We start from the raw sequence: 24,827 nt of genomic DNA, 5'->3' as shown, positions 1-24,827 counted from the left end.
CAAAAGGAGCAGAGTTTTATCAGTCAATGTATATGGTAACTATATACTATTATTGTTCGAAATCGGAGATTTCGACAAATTAACATATTCTTGCTAAGGAAAAGGCATGTACAAAATTTTAGACAGATACCTCAAAAACAGGTGGCATGTAAATCGACTCAGATCGTCGCGCTGCTCATTTCCACATACATATGTATATACATTTTTGCCTGCTCGATTCCACAAACTTTATGCCGAACGTAGTATACTCTGCTCAGGGTCTAATGAAACCACTTTACAATTTATTTTTGTATTCCAACAACACCTTTTAATGTACGTATTTTATTATAGTAACATATTTCAACCTACGTTTGAAAAAACACACACCGCTTTTCGCACTGCTAACCAAATAATATCTAATCTTTTGTTACCTGTGAGCAATTGTGCTTCGGATCTTTGCTTCCTTATTTTATCTAGCGGTTGAATTCTATTTTTAGTTGCATGCTAGTGAAGGAAATTTTTCTCCCATGTTTGTGACGTCAACCAACCCACGGCCTTGGGACTTTGCTAATACTGTTGTCAGCATTAAACGATGACGAAACAGCTGCTATTTCAATATGCTGAATGACTTTGCACGTTTTTGTGTAAACATATATGGTATACATACATATATTAGAGAACAGCAGATGTCATTCTTACTTTGTGGTTACTTTTAATCCTTACGCATTACTGTTATTGATGTCTGCAAGTTTCACTAAAACATGCCATATATAACTATTTTGATTAAGATTTATCGAGATGTGACGAAAAGTAAACAAAATAATTTGCGGAAGGATTTTCTACGAATTTTCATAAAATTCATTTCATCAATACTATATCTCTACATATTTCAAAGATTATTTCCTACATAGTTTTCTATTTCCAAAATTCAAAAAGTCCTGTTTACTTTGGTACGCACCTTGTGTTCAGCAATATTTTTGCACCTTCGAAGTAATCCCCACCAGATGTAATACAGTTATGTCAACTCCAGTCCTCGAAACACTTTTCAGAAGCCCTTTATGCGATGGCCTTCAGCTCTTTCTGCGAATTTTGCTTTATGTGTTCGATGGGCTGTAAACGGGTTCCATGGAGCGGCAATTGTAGCTTGGGGAACAAGAAAAAATAGCATGGAGCCAAATCTGGTGAATACGGTGGTTAATTGATGGTATTCATCGCGTTTTTGGGCTTTAAGTTCGGACACAATTGTGGTTCGATGCGATGGCGCATTATCATTGTGTAAAACAAATTATCCCGGCCGTTTCGGCAGAAGTTTTCTGCAAACGTCTCATTACAGCCAAATAGACCCCCTTATTGACCGTTTGTTCCTCCGTAACAAATTCATGATGCACCAAGTCAGGAAAATCGAAGAAAACAATGAGCATAACATTGATTTTTGAGTTTTTTCCCCTTGGTTCCGATGATTGTTTTGTTGTTTGCATGTCAAACTCATAAGCACATGTTTCATCGGCAATTATAATGCTCTCCATGAATGTGGGATTGGAATACGCACAATTAAACATATCCAAAAAGAACTGTTTTTTAAAACTTCAGATGTATCAAGACGAGTCGAGCAAGAACACATTTCATACCCAAATTATCCAGCAAATCATTCGAACGGACGCGAGAGAGATGCCGAACTCCCGTGCCTTCTCTTTAACATTTGGCTGACGATTTTCAAGCACCATATCCTTTCCTTTTTTAATATTTTCATCAGATGAAGGTGATCGAAGGTTGGGCAGAACGAGGCATGCATTCAACGATCTCTCGACCGCCCTTGAAGGCTTCTTGCCAAGTTCGTGTTTTTGAAAAAACTGAATCACCGTAAACCTTTTCCAACATTTGCAAGGATTCCGCATACGAAGTTTGGCTATAAATACAAAAGACAAATTCTTTGTTCGATATTTTTATCCATTGTAAAAATCGCAACGCACTACGGAGGTGTACCAACTTAAGCAGCCGCTGTAAACAAATAGCTTGACAGACATAATTAATTAAGGACAGTCCTACCAACTTAGGAAAATATGTTTTTTTTTAAATATCATTTATCAGAGAGAAATACAGAGAAGCTCTCGTAAATAACTAATCTTCCTTTTCTCATGTAACTTTTGAAGTCACTTCAATTACGTTGAGCATGAAAATCGTCTATTTACGTAACCCGTAGCTTTCAAAAGCACCCATTCACCATATAAAACGAACACACACATGTATTTTGCATGATACATGTGACAAGTAAGTTAGCTGGAATACTTGATGATCACGCTCTCATTTAGATTGTCAGCCCCCAGGAGTAAGATAATGCATGAATTCGTAATAATGCTTTTCATGCGCCTCCATTTCCCACTTGAAAGTTCGTGAAATAAATTCAGGCGAAGAAAATCGACGTGTGTGACACATGTTGCCGAGTGAAATGGCAGCCACTTTACCTTTTCAAAGGCATAAAAGTCTCAATGGGGCTATTGAATTGGTGCTCGTTATGTGCAATCAGTTAAATTGAATTTTGAGCTCAATTCGTGTTAGTTGAATAGTGAGGGCGGAGTTTTCATGTTCATTTTTCTTGTAAAGCTAGACGGTACAAGATAAGGTGTTCCAGCGTTTCTCTCATGCCTACTTTCCTGCAGCTTATGCATTGTATTGTCCTTACTAATGCCCATTCGGCTTGCCTCTGGTGCGTGGAATTAGGCCAACAACGGTCCTGCAGTGCTTTCGAGACCTACTCACACGGTCATGTTTTGCTTCGAGGCTCTTGGACATGACCGTTTCTATCATGCTTGTTTTTAAGGTATTCCAACTCACCTTGATCTTCGCTCTTCTCTTTCCAGCTATTTCCAAAATTTTATCATTATTAGCGACTTACGTATATCTTGTACTGGTTCAGTAGCCACGCGTATGGCATTTTTGGTAAGCTTCTCAAATATTTCGATTCTCGGTAGTTTCCCCTTGTAACCTAGAACAAAGTATATATAGTCTACGCCCCCGCTTTCCGACAACTACTATATCTACTGCCACCCTGCTTCGAAGGACAATCTCCGATATAATGCAATGTGATGTGTCTTAATTGGCGTCTTACAAACGACGTATATATTGATCGGTTGCGTGGTTCTGTAGTATTCCGAAAACTTGAAAGGTCGCAATAGATTAGCCATTTTCAATGCGGCTTTGTAGATGTTGTAAGCTCTACTGGCAAGTCGCTGGGACGTCCACCTTAAAATAGGCCACTCTCAGATGCTTCACTTTTGGTATCTACTTTTCCTCCTTGCCTCGTAGCCATATTTTTGCTAAAAGTTTTGTTTCGGGCTGCCGTTGGTGTATATTGGCTACCTAGAGCTAGGCTTTGATTCGGTTCAAGAGTTAATTCCAGCTCTTGCAGCTATATTAAGTTTTGCTCCTGTCCTTGTGCTGACTGCTTTCGAGCTCATTGCTAATGCTGCTCTCTTCAAGTAACTACTAGTTTCATCCCTATTTTCCAGAGAAATATTGCTTTGGTTCATAATCTGCACCCACAAGTGTGGGGAAAGTGAGTCCGCTTTTACATAGCCACCGTTACGCAAGGAGCGCTATCTTTTTAAGCAGAGCGCCTGGAAGTTCCATTCAAGTCTAAGTTATGTAAGGCCACAAGCCGGTCTGATATTTAGAACGGCAATCATGGTAAGGCATCCTTTTTGAACTCTTTGCTATTCAGGAGCAACAAACACCCAACTCTAAAGTCAGCCCTTAGCCAGGTACCTTCCACCTACAACAGGTGTGAAACATTACCAGCCCGTCCCTGCCATCATCGTGATACTGTGGTATCTAATACCATACGATACCCCTAGAGATGGTTCAACGGGATTTTTTCTACGGCTGTGAGTATTGTCATTTTTATTGCCTTGTTGTATCTTTCAATGTTTGTCGCAATGTCGGACTAGAAAATTGTTATTTGGTAATAATTTGACCATAGTGCCACCTAGCGATATTAATCCGCAAACACAGGTTTTCATAATTTTTCCTTACAACTTACATCTTGAATATAAGCCCAGTGGCATTACAAATACAGTAATTTCTTTGCCGCGCGGCTTTCTTTTTCTTCTTCTTTATTGGCGTAGTTACAACAGCTTGCCAGTCATTCTTTTCGCTGTTTAGCGCCAATTGGAGATTTCAAGTGTAGCCAGGTCCTTCTCCACTTGGTATCAACGGAGTGGAGGGCTTCTTCTTCCTCTCCTTCTTGGAGATATTTCATCATGGAGGCTGAAGTAACCACCGTTGTGCCAAAGATACCTTCTTTGCCCACGTTGGCGTTAAAGTCGCCTAGCACGATTTTGACATGGTGGCAGGGTCAGCTCTCACAGTTGCGCTCCAAGCGCTCTGTCAAGGCGTAGGCGCAAATCAGCGATATGTTGAAGAACTTCGCTTTGGTGCGGATAGTGGCTAGGCGTTCATCCACCAGGGTGAGTGCCAGAACTCGGCGACGGATTCTCTCTTCTACGAATCCACCTCGAATTGGCGCTCCTTTGTATGGATATACTCGTCTCAGTCCTTGTCCAGTCCATCGCACTGCTTGGACGACGGTGGTGTCAATCAGCTGGGCAGTAGCACCTACCCAATTAAGGGACCGGACACTTCAGATGTATGACCTTAAATCGTAATCCTTAATGCGTTTGCAGTGGCCGTTGTCAAAAGGAGGGTCTCTCATCCGAAACTGTTTTCCTTTTTTCATTGGGGCAGCTCAGCGGAGGGATGTTTCGCCATCTTACTTTAGCTCGCCTTCAAACGGATTTTCTTTGGCTACCCAGAGGTTTCTTGGTCTAACACATGAAGTCGTGAACTACTTGAGCCATGTAGTTTCTGGCTACTCCTAAGTAAACGGCGCTCAGAGAATTTTCCGCACTTGCGTGAACACATGGCTCCATCCTCCCGGCGCTACCTAGCGTAATTTATTATGTTAAAGAGTCTGTATGCCACTATAAATTTATATCTAAAATTCCAAAAAAAAAAGTTTAGTAATCCAAAGTTTTCAAGAATTACTGAAAGAAAAATTGTCATTGACTTCTTAAGCACCTCTATATACAATGCAAACATTTTTCTAAGAAATGTCAAACTTAAATGAAGTCACCTACAAAATCCCACCTCAAACTTGTTTTGTTAAAAAGATAATGCCAATTGATGGCTGCAAATAAAAATGCACTCAATGTAAGTTTCGAACGTGCAAATAAATTTTAGTGGAAGAAGCTGCAATTTCTTATCTTCGCTTATTTCTATCGTCCCCTTTTGGAAGCAGCTTCCAACCAGCTACACTTAAGTGGTGTGCACTTTAAAGTTCACCATACAAATTGACCTCACTCGCAACGCTTACACTTTACTACGCCTTCATATATATATATATTTACATATATACACTTATATATATAGCTATGTACATAGATGTATATATATAAGCTTATAGTAGTTTGTATGTATAGGAGTTGTTTCCGTTTATATTTGAGTTTATTTGCATCTTCGAAGTGCCAATGTTGCACTTTGTGATGTGCTTGTTGTTGTTGCCAAGTCGTAATATTAAACTAACAGCTGTAATGCATTTAACTATAGCTACGTACAATATGAATGTATGTGTGTATACATATGTAATTCATGGCACTACATAGAAGAAGTTTGTTGAAAGGCACCTGCTGTTGGCTTTTGCGCATTTCCAATGGCTTTCGATACTCAGATTTTATAAGCTATATAAATATTAGTGCACACACACATACATACATATATTCATATACATACATAGTAAAAATAGTGCAAAACTGTTGTTGTTGTATGCAGCGGTTGCGCTAAATCCACCTTAATCCCTCGAAGCGTGGGTGAGCTGTGCCACACGGAGCTTTGCAGTTATTCAAGAAAACTTACTAATTGGTTGGTTTTCGGGCTGTATAAATTGCTTGTATGTGTAGATGGCGTGTGTGTGGAATCTAGGAATCTAAGACTGAATTGCAATACTGGCAAAGGTGTGGGTGTTTGCTGTGATTTCTTTCTCTCTATCGAAGATTTTTTGAGCATCAATATTCTTTGGAATTTTTTACTTTATTGGCGTTTAAAAACGTTTAAAGGAGTCGTGCTTTAATTGAAATTGCAACGAAAATATGTTTAAGTTCCTTCTGTTTCGGTTATGGTTCACTTCTGTGAATATACTAAGCTGAGGACACGCGCACTCTGGCCACTACTTTACGCCGGCTTTTTCTTTATGCACATCTGCTCAGCTCTCAGCTCTCTTGGCTGGGCCCCGTGTGTTGGCCATTAGTCTGCTAAGTTGAGAAGTGATCTTCGTTGGCTTTTCTGGCGCGTTCTGGATTTGTGCCCAGAAGGTAAGAAACCGGTCTTACGCCTAGGTAGTTTACTGCTTTTTGAATCCTAAGAATATCCGTTGTCGTTTGCATACTTATTTTGAGAGGTATGCGCTAATATTAAAAGTAGTAGCTCTGTTTTTACCGTAGCAAGCTTAGGGTTGTGTGAGTCGAGCCATGCGTGCGTGCGTATCGTGACCTTATTACGATCTCCTCGCGCTTTTTCTGTGTCTTCTGCTATAAATACTGCTGAAATGTCGTCCGCGCAGCCAATTCAGTACGATTCGTCTGGCATTTTGAGTTCTAGTATGGCGTCATAGCTGATATTCCACAAGTCTGGACCTAGAACGGATCCTTGTGCTGCTCCTGACGTGATCGCTATCTGTCGTTATACCTTTCTAGTTTGGTATAGCAGTTTTCTGTTTCTGCCTCGCACCACAGCTCTGTGGTGGTTAGGGATGCTTTTTTCGAGTTCGTCTTTCATATACACCATTCTAGCGCTGTTGAAAGCGTTTCGGACATCTACAGTCGCCAGCAACACTATTCTTTTGGATATATGTTGTCAACGCTATGCGGCTTGTACACGTTCAATGATGCCTGGAGTTGATCTAGAGTTGCTTAAAGTACACTTTAGGGTTCTACAAACATTAAGTACTCAGTTGGTGAAATAGTGAACAAAAATGTACAATCCTGTACAATCCGCTACAATTAGGCCGTATAAACAAATTTGACCCGGGCTAACATAAACAAAACTATATTTTGACGCATTTTAATACAAATCTTTGTAATATTTTGAGCCAATACAAGCATGACAATTATTAATGAAAATTTTCATACGGTTGTTAGAAGTCTAGGATAGTCTTCAGCACATTCAGCAAACTTTTGTTTTGATGTTTCAGCTCATTTTTGGAGTGCAATCCGCAAGATTGCTGAAGAGTGGTGATGCGCTTGATGAATTTAGGCTCCTCAGCTACGGTTTCAAGCATCCTTTTACTCGACGTCGGTTTTTCAAAATATTCATGGCTTTTGGTACGAGTCTAGCATTGACACACTTCATGACCAAAACAGCAACCAAAATGTGTTGAGTTCAGCCATCAGAGGTATTGGAAGCAGAGCTCTTGGAGTTCCACTAACCGGAGCAACCGGATAGTGCAATATTCGAATAATAATATTCGGTTTGCAGTGTGTTGATAGTCGTACGTCGTCGACTATTCGTTTAACCGTCCTTTGTCGACTATTTGAATAGTAAGCTTTCAACTTCTACAGTTTTATACCCTGAGCCATGAAAACTTTCACATTTGACAGTGTATTTTCACAAAAGTTGGCACAGGTTATTTTCTAAGATAATAATGTAATCTCCGAAGAAATTGTTCAGATCGGTTAACTATAGCATATAGCTGCCATACAAACTGAATGATTGGAATCAAATGCTGGTATGGAAAGCTTTTGCATTTGACAATATATATTCACGAAATTTGGTATAAACTATTTTCTAAGGCACCAATGTAATCTCCGAAGAAATTGTTCAGATCGGTTAACTATAGCATATAGCTGCCATACAAACTGAATGATTGGAATCAAATGCTGGTATGGAAAACTTTTGTATTTAACAAGATATATTCACGAAATTTGGTATAAACTATTTTCTAAGGCACCAATATAATCTCCGAAAAAATGGTTCAGATCGGATTACTATAGCATGTAGGTTCCATACAAACTGGACACATAGTTACTAAAAGAAATGCAGCTGTGAAGAGTATATTAGCTTCGGTGCAACCGAAGTTAACGTTTTTTCTTGTTTTTTCTACCGATATAAGTTTATAGAAATTATGCAGTATATAGACGCACAGTTGGCTTTTCAAATTTAAAAGTATGCTCAAGAAGGCAAAAAATTTAAGTCTGCTTGGATTTCACACAATTTTCCTTTATTCAACTTTTCGCAGCAGATGAACTATTCGAATAGTCATAAGTCAGCTTTTTTGTTGCGCATAACATCCTCCCTCATTCCATTGAACTCTCTGTCTCCGAAGTTCAGTGGTACAGAGCAGTATTAGTAGATCTGAATGCTCTGTAAGCATGCTGGTTACATACAGGGGTTCGACTACGAGTAGAGATTGGTCTTTCCGAATTGTGTGAGGTAGCACAGCCCCACGGGGAAGAGTGTAAGTAAATTAACTCCGATTTATTGAAAACAAAAGCTATCTAAATGTTGAGTTTTGGATTATTCAATTGAGGAAATCGTAGCGCGACTGAGCATCTGCATAACCATATACGAAAGCAAAACTTGAAAAGGTGTGGAATTAAGCAAACATCTTATTTATATTGATTTAAAATATTTGTCTATTAATTAAGTTCTTATTTAAACCTAAGTTTATAATGCAACCCTATATACCAGCTGCGGTCCGTAATATGCAATTAATTTTCCCTCCTTTTCAAATTTCGTTCACTGCTCAAAGCAAATGTAGAAAATCAGCAAATTAGCAAAACTTTCCAACAATAATCGCCCCCTCCACTCCCAGCCAAAATATTTGCAGCCAATTTTCATTAATCGCACACAAAATTAACTCAAGCGCTTTCCGATCTCAACTTATCGACAACTTGTTAAAATTAGCTACCCACACATGCAAATACAAATAGATGCGTATAAATAACAGCACAAATACACACATACCTATTCCTTCTTGCAATTGCTTTTAGTTTTACCACAACGCTACTTTCAGTTCTATCGAATTCTACACCACCGTTAGATTGACGACGGCAAAGCCCTTAAAGTGGGTTAACGAAGAATCACTTTCGCACCCAAATAAATTTCCTAAGGAGAGTGTATAAGTGCTTTTGCAGTATATTACACTTATAGATATAGATATTTATGTGATAGTGTGGGTGTTTGAGTGTTTTTGAACCGCAGTGCTTGCGGTTACGCTGTAAGTAGCTTTATAAGCTCGCACAATAAGTGAGCGCAAGCGTTGCTACACAAATAACTCAACTGTCTGCGGTAAAATGGATCCAAGTGCTTAGATAAGGGCTTCCGTGCTGCCAACGACAACCGATATGCATAAGTGTAGGTGTGTGTATATGATACGTGAGTACCCAAAAGTGAACACTCTACGTTAGGGTTAAGTTTCAACACTTTTGAGGTAATGTAGATGCTTTAAATATTTGTATATGCTGTCGTTTTTTAAATTAAATTGAGTAATGTAGAACATGCTGTTTTTGTAATCTAATGCATTGACTATTTGAGACTTGGTAGGTGTGTTGAAGCTGCAGAAAGCAGTTCGTATGGCTATGAGCTCAAATAACTTAAATAATAAACAATATAAGATAATTTCGCTTGAACCGAAGTTAAAAAACCCTTCACAAAACAATCTCCATACAAGAACGAAATTTTGATCGGTTCTTCGTAGTTTGTAGCATTATATTGTAAAATAATGTGTGCCAATTTCATGAAAATATCTTGTCAAATAAAAAAATTTTTCCATACAAGGCCTTGAGTTTGATAAGTCAGTTTGTATGGCAGCTATATGCTATAGTAGCCCAAACCGAACACAATGTTTGGAGATTCTATGTTATGTTAGATAATCTATGCTGAATCCAGCACCTGATTCCCATCGCTCAGTTTGTAAGGAAGCTATATATTATAGTGGTGCGTTATCGACGTCTCCGACAAATGATTCTTGCAGAGAAAATGACGTGTGCGAAATTTGAAATCGATATCTTAAAAACTGATGGATCAGTTCGTTTATATACAGACACACTGACAGACGGAATTGACCAAATCGACTCAGCTCAGCACGCTGAACTGATGCTACTTTCAGGTTCAGGTTTCTACTTTGGGTACTACAAATTTCGAGGCAAACTTAAAACGGCCTGTTCAGGGTATAAAAATACTGAAAACTCTAAGAAAGATCTGAGATATTGCTTTCTGCTCTCTGCTGGGATTTTAATTACTCTAAGGAGCATTTCGGACGGCATAACGATGATTACGAAAATAATGCTTACCTAGAATTCGCAAGTATGTAGTAAAATTTTTTAAAATTTTTTAAAAATCATCAACTTACTCAAAAAAAAAGGTAGAGATAGTACGCTTTGGTGGATATCGTTGGTTTGGCCTATCGATATCGATTTTTATCTGCTCTTTTCGTTTTCTTTTAATAAATATGTCCGAAGAGGGCTGTTAGCGCAAAGCCGAGCATTCACTTTACCAGTGGCGGATTCAGAGGGGGAAATGGAGAAAATTTTCCAACCAAAAAGCAAAATGTCTTATTAATAATTTTACGACTCTGAACAATTATAAAGTAACAAGAAGAGGAACGTTCAGACCCGAAAAAAATGACGGCAGAACTGAAAGTTAACCAAGAAAAATCAAAAATCCGCGGCCGACATTATAAAAAAAGCGAAAATTTCTCCTCTGTTAGATACAGTCGGTTTTTCTGGAGAAGTATTGGATGGATTTCAACTAAATTTGCTGCTTCCAGAAAAAGTATCCACTTAGAAAATCAAAGAAATGGAAAGTCTTATTGACTGATTAATAGGTAGATTCAAAAGCCTTTTAGGTGAACTTGATCACTGGTAATGCCATTGGGGGTAGAAGCAGAATTCCGACTATTGCATTGGAAACGTTGAAGAACTGCTATGTAGACCTATAATACCAATAATATACCACCTATACCACCAATAAAACCAATAATTCATAGTTTTACTCGCTTATTCTGAATACTTATTGTGACGAATGTGAGCTCTGAACGCTGTTTTTCGACACTTCGCCGCTTGAAAACGTGACCGAGGACTGATCGGCCTGACTTCGCTGCACACGCAACATGACTTTGAAGTCAATGCAGAAGATAGTTCTGGAAATATTTTCATAATTTGGTTCACATCGTCTAATTTTGTGAAATTTTTCTATGAATGACGTCAACTATTTATTCTGACAGAGTTGATGCGTAATTTGTTAGGCAAAGTGTGAGTTATGTTTATCAAATTGCGCGAAAACATGTCCTCGAGCACACTTGTATAATATCAAAAGTTAATTAAATCAGTCCAGATCTTCCATACTCCCAATATACCCTAGATACAGATTTCCAGTTTTCCTTCTAAATTTAAGGCGTTTAGTTCGGTTCCTATATATGTGGTGTTTTATTTCACAAAATTTAGTGTGGCAGTTTTATTAGAAATTATGAAGTTTCGCGCTAAATATGTATGACCCAGAGCACTAATATAATGATTTCCGATGCTCAGACTCATTTGTCGGAGCTGTCGCTTTATATGCTTGTAAGAAAAATCCTTTTATTTAACGAGATATCTTCATGAAATTTGAAACAGATTTTTGTCCAAGACAGCGGTACAGGCTCTGAAGAATTTGTTCACATCGGAGGTAAATCCTATAACTGTATCATGATAAAAGTCTTTTTATATATTGTCATGTTATAAGAAATGCTCCTAGGAAGAGTTTTTCTTGTTTATAATAAATGTTTTTATTACATGAAAGTATTTTTCCGTCTGTGCGTATGGTGATAGTGTAAAATCTTAATTTGTTTTTTTTTTTTAATTTTTATTGTTTTATTAACTTTTTGTAATATTTTGGTTTTAATTTTTTGTTTTTTTAAATTTCATAAGTATCAAATTGCCTTATTACATCTTTGTTAAGCAACAGTTCTGAAGCAATTTTCCATAAGCCGAATGCCCAGTAACTTACTTCACCCAAGAAAAAAGCCAATTGTCCAACATTAAAGTACTTTGGCGCTTAATACTACTTGACACCAAACATATCACACCTCAGGACATCCGAATATCGATTTTGTCGCTACCATTTGACTAAAACTTTTCCACAAATTTCAAATGGACTTTACGAGCTTATCTCTATTCTTCTGCCTTTGTGCTATTTTTAGGGAAATTTCGTACAAGTGTACAAAAACAAAAAATTCGCAGAAGAAAAACTGGTGTGGCCAAAAGCAACATACACGCACACACAGCTAATTGAGACACCCTATGCTGAAATCGAAAAAGAGCCAATTTGGGGTAACTGTATTCAACTTGTCAACAAAACGCCCAAAAGCTTGCTGTACTTTTGTTGCTAGCAATTTCAGCATTTTAGTGTGCAAATGTGTGCTTTGGCGTTAGGGCAAAGGTGAAATGTTAACCAACTTTGCTGGCACTTATTTTTGTTTGTGTGAGCTTTCAAATGGCTTTTTGCAGGTAGGGTCACCGGAAGCTATTTTAAGTGCCATTTTACATAGGCATTTTCCGCCGCTTGAGTTGTATTGCTGGTCATCGTCAATTAGTTTTTGGCCCTTTGTGTTTCATTGTGGTTGTGGGTCTCAAAACAATTAAACTTTAACCAGCAACTTTTCTTTGATTTTCTTCATTTTTTTAAGTGTGAATTTTGCTTTCTCTTTTCTTGATTTTATGCTATGCTGGACTTATTTAAAATGATTTTTAAAGAGCTTTACACGACGTTGTTTTAAAGGCATATTTTCTTGAGATATATTTTCGATGACTTCACGATCTTTACTGAATGCTTTGTGGCATTTAAGTGCTGAGAAAACATAAAATTTCAGCAAACACGTTACCTTTTTTTCATACATAAGAAAAATCGCCAGACAAACTTTTCGCGTCGTAAACAAACGGCTGCAAGCACATACGAATTGCCATATGAAGATCAAACTTCGCTTCAACTAAACAAGTTTATAGAAATCTAGTACATTTTTTTTATCTATTCAGCTTACTCGTGCATTTTAAATATTCCAGTCCTGGTGGAGAGGGCTCTATAACTCCTTACTTTACATTGTATTGCTCTTGTCTTTTTAAGTCTCTTTTGGATACCTTTTTCTACCGAAAATGATTCTAATAAAAAACATTAACTCATAGTACCCTTTGCTAGACTCTGTTGCTCTTAAAAAGATACTTGAACACTTTATTTTCTTTAAATCAGTGAACCAAGTTCAAGTTCAAGTTCTGATGCTAAATTAGTTTCGAAGCCTTTTGGGAGATACTACAGAGGCTGAACCAAAAATCTATCTATCTGAATACCTCTAAAAGAAAAAATTAGCTCAGTCTATTTACAACCATTTTTTCATCACTAGATCATTCTCTAATTCTAGATTTGGTAGTCCTAGTGTTAAAATTTGGCAACTCATAACTTTATCGTAAAGTTTGACATTTCTTATGGTATGCATATTCAGACCGCTTTGATATACGATCGTTATTTGTGTTGCTTACAGTAACTCAAAATATTCATCTCGGCCAAAAAATTAAATTAAACCTTTCGACTTCAGGTAGGGTAACTTACAATCTATGAACCTAATACAATTTTTGGCGAAGAAGATCCATTAGGGAACAGTGTTTATCGATCTTATGGTGAATTCAATCGAGGTCGTAGATAACTACAAGGCGAATTTTGTGAAGCTGTGCGCAAACTAATATTGCAAGAACTTCATATAACATTTCGTGAGATTGAGACCATTCTCGGCATTAGTGGTACCAACACACATTCAATATTGCAATGTGTTTGTAAACAGATTTGTTCACGTTGGATCTGTTACATTTTGTCAATGGCTCGTGTCGATTGGTCGAGAGAAATGCTAAGAAAATACGATAGCGGTGCTTCGAAACACCTTTGTTACACTGTGACAGGCGATGAATCGTGGATTTACGCGTCTAAACACTAAACTCAATCACATTACCAGCAAATGCTTGACTGTTTTTATGGGAAAACTAGACGTGTCGCAATCATACCACTAGAGCAACACAGAACAGTAAATTCCGAGTGGCACACTACCATTTCTTTGCCAGTTGTCTTCCCAGAAATCAGGTAAACCAATCACCGAAGACGGATCTCACTTCAATCTCTGCTCTAACGAACGCTGCATTTTCGGCTTGCACCCCTCACAGGAACAAGTCGCGTTCAAGTCTTTGTTCTGACTCTCCAGGTGCTCGGAGATAACTGACCAGCCACTCGTTCGTTTGCTAGGAACGCCCTCTACAGAATCCAGTCGGTGCGCCTCGAAGTACAGTCGCGTCGGCAGAAAATCGTTCCTATTACTTTCGTGGAAACCCTGTATTACAAAAACTTGCTTACTTTCAGTTAGTATTTTGTTGCTTAACCTTTTTACTTTAATACTGCTTCATATTGATTGCGAATTGCCGTTATAAGATTCTGACAGCGCACCACTGGTGTTGCTTGCCATGCCGTTTAATGTCATTAAAAAGGACATCCATTTGTGATATTTTTGGAACTACTGCTTTTTTAACATCACCTTGAGATGCTTAATAGGGTTCAAGCCTTGGCTGGACGATGATTGTTGAAATTATTTTTCAGAAAACTTTTATGTCAACTTTGTCGGATGCTTTGGATCCTTATCTTGTTGCATCTGCCATATAACGGGCAAATTTTCTACAGCCCATGACAACATGACATTTTTTAAGACGTCGACGTAGTTCTCTTTGTTTAAAATTCCATCAATCTTATGGAGTGGACCAACACCATTCCAAGTAAAACATCCCCGCACCATGATTGATCCTCCACCATACTTCACTACGCATGAAATATAGCGAGGATCAAATTCTTAATTTATTGGTCGACGAACATACCATCGACCATCAGCGCATATGCGATTAATATTTGTTACATCGCTCCAAAAGACATACTCCATTGATTTGTTGTCCAAGACCAACAAGATTGGTGCAAGTTTACGCCTCGTTTCCTTTGAGTTTTAGTCAGAAGTGGCCCAGTGCTGCCGTGAAGTCCGAATTCGACCAAACGCTGGGCAATTGTTTTCTTGGATATTTTTACACATTATATTCGTCTTGAATTTCATGTGGAACTTGTTTTTGGGTCTCTTCGGACGATGGTAGTAATACTGCGTTCTATTTATATTGAAGTTTTTCGGTTTTTTTTCGTTTGATATTGGAAATAGTTCTAAAATTCTGTATATGCTTAAGGGCACGAAAACATTATTTTTTTAATATTTGACCTAATTCGAAATTTCTTTGTACGTCTTTCCGAATTGAGGAAGGTCAAAAATGTAACTTTGTAAGGCAGGTGTACAGCTGCAGCTTTTTCCGAAAGATGTGCCATTGAAATTCTTTCCTGGTAATGGTAATTCTGTGTGTCAAAAACGGGTTGAACGGGTCAGTACTTCCCTGAGTCCTCATACACCAAATTTAAAGATTTTCAATCTTCCGGGTAACTTTATGCTGGATATATCAGCCAATAGTTGCGTTATCTCAATGAAATTAGGAGAGCGTGTTTAACTCGTAACAGAGTATCTTCGTGCCTAAAATAGATACAATTGGGCAAAAACTTGACCTAGCCCCCATATAACTATCACCAATATTTTCGAACATCTGGCTGACTTTACTCCATATGATTGGTGTTTGTATGTGAAGTATGTACCTTAAATCTTATGCCAAATTTATCGGTCAGTGTGTGAGTTATTCCTTAGATTCCGATCCTCCGATTGACGTTTTGCATCTTAAGGTATTTTCCTGACTTTGAGTTGCAAGAGTACGAAATTTTCGGTTGCACCCGAACTTGGCCCGCCCTTATTTGTTTTATATATTTTTTTAAATTTCTCGTTTAACTTTTTCAGCTTAAAAAAAAAAAATAATGAAACAACCCATTTTCGAATTTTTCTATTTAATAATATTATTCGTTTTATTTAATGCTATAATGTTATCCTGCTATTTTATGTAGTTATGCATAAAAAGTTTAGTTAGAGTTTCTTTTGAAATGTTTTGTAAAATATATTTTTATAAATATATGTTACATTTACACTTTTTGCATATTTAATAGCAAGAATTTAAATTACAGTTTTATTTTTATTTTCATTATGCATTATTATGACTTAATTTTACCATTAAAAACATTAGTTTAAAATTAAATTATAATTTCTTTTAGTCATTTTGTTCGTTTTGTTAATGAGCATAATTAAAACTAATTTGTTAATTTCAATTTAACTAAAAACAATTCTGTTCAAACAAGCAAATCTTTGAATGTCAGGCATAAATTCGTTTTCGTCTACAATGAGTTGCTTGAATTGCGATTAACGGCTCAAATAAGTACACTTATGCTATTTATGTAACAAAAACAGTTTTTTCAATAAAGAATTTGTCTAAACAGTGTTTTTAGTTGAATTAAAGGTTAATTTTTGGGGAAGCAAATGAGATTGCTTTATTTTTAAATTATAAATAAATAAATAGCGAGATAAATAAATAATAAATGAATAATTAAATTAAAAATGCAGATAAATAAATAAATGGTTTAGTAATGTAACTTTAAATTATTGCCAAAAAAAATTTCAAACTTATTATTTTGAAAAAAAAAAAAATCAAAATTTATTTTTTTTAATAAACAATTGTTCTTTTTCAATAAGTCTTTTTTTAAGAAAAAAAATGCTCGAATAGTTTGTTCTTTAATACATTTTTTTTTTCAATGAAATAATTTCTTGTATTAAAAAATTTTCTAAATATTTTTTTGCAATAAAATATTTTCTTGTATTAAATAATTTTTTCAATATTTTTTAACTTTTTCTTCAATAAATAGTTTTAGTTTTTTCAAAACTAATTATGTTTTTTTTCAATAAATATTTAAATTTTTTTTATCAAATTTTTTTTTTTAATACAAAATTCTCAATATTTTTTAACTTTTGTTCAATAAATATTCGAAATGCCTAAATAAATTATAACATAGACTCATAAATAAACAGTTCAATAAATAGTTTGGGCGCTTAAAAGTATGCAATAAATATTTTAAATATAAAATTAAATTATAAACAACTCAACGTCTGCTCGCTACTTCATACAATTTGTGTTTGTAAAATTAACTAACAATATAATATTTATATGTTTTTGTTGCTAAAATTACTTTAACACTAAGACAAAACATCAAATTGCATTTAAACATTCAGACTACTTAGGCACAATTGTTTTTGTTTTTTGCTTTTTAGCTATGATTTTTCGCGCAATTTCCACTAACCCACCCAAAACCCGGTTGGAAGATTAACTAAAATTTTGTTGTTTTTGAAAATGCTGCGCTGTGGTCGCTCTGAAGTGTCGGCGTATATTTTGCATTGCGCCAAAAAGTATGCTATTAAGTGTAAACAAGCACACTAATCATTCTTTAGCATAGATTTAAGTGGAAAATTGCGTGCGCGCCAAAGCTACATGCTTTAATTAAGATAACCAAAAAACATAGCATACCCGCAGGCGTTGACTACCGGCTTTCACAAATACCTGACAACAGTCATTTTTAGGGTAGCTAATTTTGGTAGCGCACGCTTTTACACAAGCTTTGATCATTATGTGCGAAGAGCAACTGTAAAAAACTTAAACCGCAAAAGAATATGAATAAAAGGCATAAGCTACAGCGTTGACTGTGAAAAATTTCAATTTCAGCATTTATATATGCATGTGAGAAGGTACACCTTCCAAGCGTCTAAACATAATTCCATTAATATTTTTTCGTCGCTTTGGATAACTGAATTTTTGTGCAATTTCTCATTTCTCTCGCTCACTCGCTTGCTCTCTAGTATGTGTGTTTATGTTTGCTTGCCTTATAACGGCATATACATTTCGGCGCTTGCATTTCGCTGACTTCTAAATCTCATTTCGCACACAATTTAGTTTTTGCTTTTTACATTTTCGCCATTTTCATATTTTTACATAAATTTCTTCTCCTTTTTATCCACATAATTTTCGCTAACTTCATATTTACTAGGGTTGTTGTTGTTGAGTTTACACGCACTTACATACCTATGTTCTATGTATATGTATGCGTAATCGTTTTTGTATACCTAACTAACTGTATTTAATATGTATAATGACAATGTTGGTATTGCTATTGCTATTGCGTTGCTTTATGTACTTTTGTTGTTGTTGGTGTTGTTGCTCCGACTGTTGCTTTTCGCTGTGCGCGTTATTTATTTGACACCCGTTATGCTTCGCAGCCACGGTTTGTAGAATGTCGTACGCATATATACACCGGGCAGATATGGCGCCGCACATTTGATACCGTGCGATACAGTGCCGGCTAATTCGTAACGACCATCGGGTCGCTGCAGCACCAAAGGACCACCGCTGTCACCCTGTAGGTGTGTGAAATAAAAATATTTTTTTAGTAATAATATTTTTTTTTAACAAAATAATTTTTTTAAATAAAAATATATTTAAGCAAGTTTGTCAATTTTTTTCACTTAAAATTATTTAATATATTTTTTTAATTATAATATTTTCAAACAATAAAATACTTTTTGAAATAATATGTATTTTTTTCAAACAAAAATAATTTTTAATAATTATATTTTTAATAATGTTTTTTATTTTTAATAATAATATTTTTTTTAAATATATACTTTTAAATAATATGATTTTTTAACAATAAAAAGTTCTTCATTAATAAAAAAAAAAATTGATCCCTTAGAATTCGAAAATTTGTGAAACTAAAATTTCTCAGATGCCTTTATCGAAAATAATGAGTTTTCTTTAAATATTAAAAAAATAATCTAAAAAGAATAATTTAAATTAATTAATTCATTTTATACAAAGATTTAAAAAAATAAATTAATTTAAAAAAAATTAACCTAATTTTCAGTAAAAAAACAGTATTGAAGTTAAATTGATTACCTTTTTAACTTAATTAAATTAAGTTTTATTAATTTGAATTAATTCATTTTTTATTGTAAATTAAATAAACATTTTTTAATTAATTTATTTTTTTAAATCTTTGAATAAAATGAATTATTTAAAAATTTAAATTAATTAAATTTTTTTTTAATAATTAATTTAAATTTATTTAAAAAATTACAAAATCAAATTAACCTAATTTAATTCTGTTTTTTTTTTGCTGAAAATAAAATTAGAAATTTGTTTATATTAATTATTTTTTTAATCCTTTAATAAAACTTATTAATTTCGATAAACTTTAACTAATTTAAATTAATTCATTTTTTTGTTGGAAAATTTAATTACATTTTTTTAATTTGTTAATTTTTTTAAAGCTTTAAATAAAACTAATTATTTTCGATAACAGTTATATTTGAGAATTAAAAAAAATATTTTGTTAAATTAAATTTATTAATTGTTTTTTACATTAGTTTTTTTTTAATAATTTTTTTTTAGTTTAGATTATTTGTTTTTTGTGAAGCGCGTAAAATCTCATAAAATCCTCGATCTAATATACACATGTTTTATGCATGTTCATGTATTATAAATATATGTGTATACATAGATTATTCATATGTATATATATGTACAACTTAAAATTCCATTAAATAAAACTATAAAAAACTTGTTTTTCCACCTACCTCACACGAGTCCTTTTGCCCATTTGCATAGCCGGCACACAGGAATGAGCTCAGAATCTTTTTGTTGTGTCCCGCCGTGTGGAACATCTCCTGACAGACGCTGTTCTCAATAATTGGCACCTAACAATTTAAAATGCAAACACCAACAAAATTCAGAGAGAGAAATGGAGAGAAGTGAGTAAAGGAATTTTAAAATTTTCGCTTTTCAAAAAAAAAAAATAAAAAATAAAAATAAATAAAATAATAATACAATAATATGAATAAAATTAAGTTAAAGCAATAACTAAAGCATAATATAAAATAAATGAATTGCAGTAAAAATTAATTAAATGAAAAAGAAAATAAAAATTTTATTGAATAGTTTTCGAAATTATGAACTTCGTCCCACTTCGCTACTAAAATCTCCACTTTAATAAATAAAATTCGCATTGAAGTGCAAAAATGTCAAATATCCATACTCTCATTTTAAATACTCTCGTGCAAATTCATGATTTAGTGTCATCAATCACTTACCTGAACTTCCTGCAAAACGGATGGCACGCCGCCGCCATACTTGAGACGTCCCCAACCGGTGACTGTCGCCATGCGACCAGTGAAGTCTGCCAAATCGTTGGGCATACAAATTGGCACTAAAAATTTTGAAACAAAGAAAAATAAAATAAGTACAGTTCAGATTGTCATAAGAGAGAATATAGTATGGAAAATGTGTGTTAGAGTTGACAGTGCGTATACGCAACATTTTTATTTTGGAGTTGAATTTTAATTCAATACAAAATATTGTGTTTGGATTTTGGATATTGGACGCCCAAACGAAGTTATAACCGACGAGAATATCAAAAAAGTCCGCAAAATAATTTTGGTTGACTGTTAGGTGAAGTGGTTCGACTTAGCAGGTGCTCTAAAGATGTTAACTGAACGTGTACATCATATCATTCACGATTATCTGGGTATGATAAAGCTCTGTTAAAATTGGGTGTGACGCGAGCTCACTTTTGACACAAACAATGGCAATGGATGAAACGCGGCTCTATCATTTCACAGCGAAATCCAATCTATAGTGAAATCGATCCACCATATTCGCCAGATTTGCCTGTTCCACTTGAATCTCAAAAGAGTGTTTGCTTTCAATAAATTTTCTTCGAATGAAGAAGTGATCGCCGGAACTGAGTTTTAAAGCAAACCACAAATAGTACTATAAAAATGGTATCGGAAAGTTGGAGAATCGCTATAAACAGGTGATACACTGTTAAAGAGAACTATGTCGAATAAAAAACAAAAAAGAATTTTGCCAAAAAATGTGTTTTGTTATGGTAGGCCGGGGACTTTTCAATTGATCTGTTAAGTTTCAAATTTTGACATTTTAAGGAGCTTCATGACATATATTTTGCCACAATTTCATTACTAATAAGTATAATAATAGGATATATAGTAAATATTTCTTGATCATCAGATCGCCTTTCGTTCCGTTTTCGTAGTTTTGATCTAAAACTACAAGGTGCTTTCCAAAGTAAACAGGACCTTTAATAAAAAAACAAAACAAATGTTTTTTCCGGCAAAATCAATTTATTTTATTCAAAATAGTATCCTTCTGCTTCAATACAGCTTTTTGCACGATCCAAAAGCTGGTCGAACGAGTGTTTTAGCTCGTTGGCCGGTATGGCCGCCAGTATGCCGGTGCAAGCCTTTTGAATGGCCTCTCCGCCTGCATAACGCTTTCCCTTCATGGGCAAATGCATTTTTCCGAAAAGGAAGAAGTCGCACGGTGCCATATCAGGTGAATACGGGCAGTGGTCAATGGTTTAAATGTGATTTTTGGTCAAATAATCGGTCACAAGCGTCGATCGAATGTTGGATTCTGAGCAATTTTTGGTCGTCAGTCAATTTGTGCGGAACAAACCGTGCACACACCTTTCGTAAGCCCAAATGTTTAGTCAAAATGCGATAAGTCGATGTTTTGGAGGTGTTTAATTCCATTTCCATGAATTTCAATGATGATTTCGGCTGATTTTTGATGAATTCACGCACGGTTTCGATGGAATTTCCGGTGATCACGGATTTTGTTAGGCCCGCATGTTGATCGTCATTTATGTCCTTACGACCATTTTGAAAACGTTGAAACCACTCGTGCACTCTTCTACGGGATAGGCAATCATCACCATAAACTTGTTTCATCAATTGAAACGATTCGGTGAAAGTTTTAACAATTTTAAAACAAGATTTAATGTTGGCTCTATGTTCGAAGCTCATTTTCGCACCGATAACACAAACATACTGACACTTAAAACGCAATAACTTCACTTTCAATCAATGAAATGTTTTGAAATTCTCACTAGACAATCGATAAAGATAACAGATTCTACTGCACCAGTCGACATATAGATGGCGCCAGCAGGGGGCGCTAGATTCAAAAAGTCCTGTTTATTGTGGAACACACCTTGTATATAGTATTTCTAGATCATCAGATCGACTTTCGTTCTGTTTTCATAGTTTTAATATTCAGATTTATTCCTGTTTTCCTAACTACAAGATATATGGAGTACAAGTTGAAGCGAAGAAGTATATGTATACTCTAGTCTCTACCAATTAATATTCCGAAATGCCGTAAATGGCGGTTGAAACATAAGTATATGTTAGCACCACCCAGCGGTTTCCATTACATAGAAATTAGTCTTCTGATCATAATAATAAAACATAATAGTTACGAATATAAGTAAATTTGGTCTTGAATGAAGAATTCCTTAAAAAAAATAAATATTCCTTTTGAAGTTAGGAGATTCTCTGAAAAGTTGGCCAATATTAACTTATACTTGTTTATCAATTTTTTCAGTATTTTAATAGAAAGCTTCGGGGCACGTATACAAGTATGTTACATTCAAAAAAATATAAAAAATAAGTAACGCAACGTATTTTAGAAATAGAACTAAAGGGTTTGAAGTGTTCTTAATTGTTTTAAAATACTTAGAAAGGCTTGCCTGAGGTTAATTTGCATACTCAAATGCACGAAACAAGAATGATAATATATTTATAATATATATTAAAAGTATGAAACAGCCATATACATATATGTGCCTTACAGGACACCATTCTGTTTCCCAACCCACGCAAATTCATTGAGTTCAGTCTTTTGTTACATTCTGCTACACTTACATATGTATATAACGGAAATTCGTCACCCACATCTGTTTGTTGCAGTCGTGGGAGCTCATTGCATGCGTACGTGGTATACGATTACACACTTATGCTACGTAACATTGTTGAGATTGCAAGTGGAATCTCTCCAACCCTTGTTGTCTCTGAAAGGGCTTGTGGCCTTGCAAAGTCTTTGTGTACGTTTGACATGCTCGGAAGCAACTGTGCAATTGTTTGTCGGCAAAGTATTCAATAAAGTCGAGTGCGTATGCTTATGTAGTTGAGTGTGAGTACCGGGTTCATGGAGTTGATATGTGACATGGTTCGAGTGTCATGCTTCAATTGCAATGGACTACGGAAGTTGTATAGCACATTTACATGGAGTAGAAGGGATACTTCGAAGTATTTTGCAGACTTATGAAAGTAAACTCTTTGCTTAAAACTTCAAACTTCACCTTAGGGTGTGTGACTTGACTAAAATTTGCGTGATACCCTAAATGTAGGCAAAATTTAGGTTTCAGGTATTTCTTATCGACAAGAGTATACTATGTTGTCCCTTGTTTAATTATCAATTTTCTGTTTTTTGTTTCTCCCGTAGTCATGAAAATTTAATTTTTACGGTATTGAACGCTTGAAAAATATTGTTTTTTTTTATTCTCAATTGAAAATATTCTTCTACTCACCTATATGTGTGTCAAATTGTACTGGGCTCTCGAGTTCAAGCAACGCCAAATCATTTTCGAATGTCGCCGGATCGTATTGACGGTGGACAATGACACGCTTCACATTCTTCGTAACAGCACGTTTACTCTCCAAATCGCCTGAGATATCAAACTCACCCATAACAGCGACTAATGAGGCCAGGAAACTGTTGAAGAGAAATAAAAGTATGCAAATTTGAAACAGAAATTTATTTTTCTCTTAATTTCTAGCATTATTACTCACCCCGGCTGACAATGTGCCGCTGTGATGACATAACGATTCGTTATCAAAACACCGCCACATTTGTTCTTGGTAAAAAGTCCCAACCATGTAGATTCACGTACGAGCACTTGCCATGGGTAAGCGCCGAATGTGGAACCTTTGCCGCCTACAATTCTGCCAGATTTGATGTGTGGCCGTACGCCGCATTCTGTCGATGGGGAGTGAAATGTGAGGTTAGGAGGTAAGGGAGAGTATAGCAACAGCATAGATGAGTGTTTTGCGAGGTGACGCTGGTCGGTGCTGGTTGGTGATGCGATTGATTAACAGTTATGATGCCGTGGTGGATAATGGTGAAGGTGAAGGTGTTGTGGTGAATGTGAAAATGCTTTGTTAAAATTGTGGAAGTGCTTGAGTTGCGAGCAACTTCAATGGACTTGAGAGTTGAGGTTCAATTTCACAGGGAAAAACTTGAATGAAATATTTCCGGACTGTATGTGGATGGAGGAGGCAAAATGGTATGAAGTATAGCATGGTGAGATAGGTGAAGTAGGCAATTTAAGATGTAACCAGGAGAGATTTTTGTACTTGAGTTCGATTCAAACTTGGGCAAGTTTAAGAGGGCAAGTATAAGGATTGATATGGCGAAGGTGGCAAAGAAATGTCGGAGCTGCCAAGTGAGGTTAAGTAGGGAAAGCTGAGGAGTTTATAAGGGTGAGTTTTTTTTTTTAGAGAAAGAGTGGGTATATTTGTGTTTTCATAGGATGGGAATGCTTGTCTGAAATATTCTTAAAATGGAGGCTTATTTTAGAGGAGGGCATATATTTGGTTGAACAGACGCACTGTGATGATGAAGTCCGATGTTCATTTAAGGTTTAATGGAGTTATGTGCGTGCAGGGGTTAGTCATGTATGACGTGTTAATAGAAATGTGTTAGTGATCGGCAGACAAGTGCGAGAAGCGTTTTACAAGTGAATGTGCGAGCAGGTGAAAAATGGGTTTCAATGCAGTTATGTGCGTGAGAGCGTGCGTGTGTGTGCGTGCATGAGTGTATGTCGCGTGCGTGCGTGTATTGCGGAGTGTAGTCAAAACGGGGCAAAAGGAACGTGTGTGGTTGGGGAGGTGAGGGTGAGTGGGAAAGTTTAGTGTAAGTGGGTGG

General features: G+C 35.7%; 1 protein-coding gene and 1 long non-coding RNA gene across 2 annotated transcripts in view; one reads left to right on the top strand and one right to left on the bottom strand.

Moving 5' to 3' along the window:
- LOC120770278 overlaps window positions 1-24,827 on the top strand; it is a 270,998-nt gene that overhangs the window by 11,642 nt on the left and 234,529 nt on the right. The window lies entirely within an intron of this gene.
- LOC120770260 (serine protease filzig) overlaps window positions 18,236-24,827 on the bottom strand; it is a 54,673-nt gene continuing 48,081 nt past the window's right edge. The window contains exons 4-8 of the mRNA XM_040097570.1: window positions 23,693-23,879; window positions 23,431-23,615; window positions 20,132-20,247; window positions 19,619-19,738; window positions 18,236-18,400 (exon numbers count right to left, since the gene is read on the bottom strand). Of these exons, the coding sequence (XP_039953504.1) occupies window positions 18,236-18,400; window positions 19,619-19,738; window positions 20,132-20,247; window positions 23,431-23,615; window positions 23,693-23,879 (773 nt within the window). The remainder of the gene's footprint in view (window positions 18,401-19,618; window positions 19,739-20,131; window positions 20,248-23,430; window positions 23,616-23,692; window positions 23,880-24,827) is intronic.

This window comes from Bactrocera tryoni, chromosome 3 (genome assembly GCF_016617805.1).
Source record: "Bactrocera tryoni isolate S06 chromosome 3, CSIRO_BtryS06_freeze2, whole genome shotgun sequence".
NCBI lineage: Eukaryota > Metazoa > Arthropoda > Insecta > Diptera > Tephritidae > Bactrocera > Bactrocera tryoni.
Note: the sequence above shows the minus strand (reverse complement) of the source record. Positions and strands in the feature narration are given on the sequence as shown.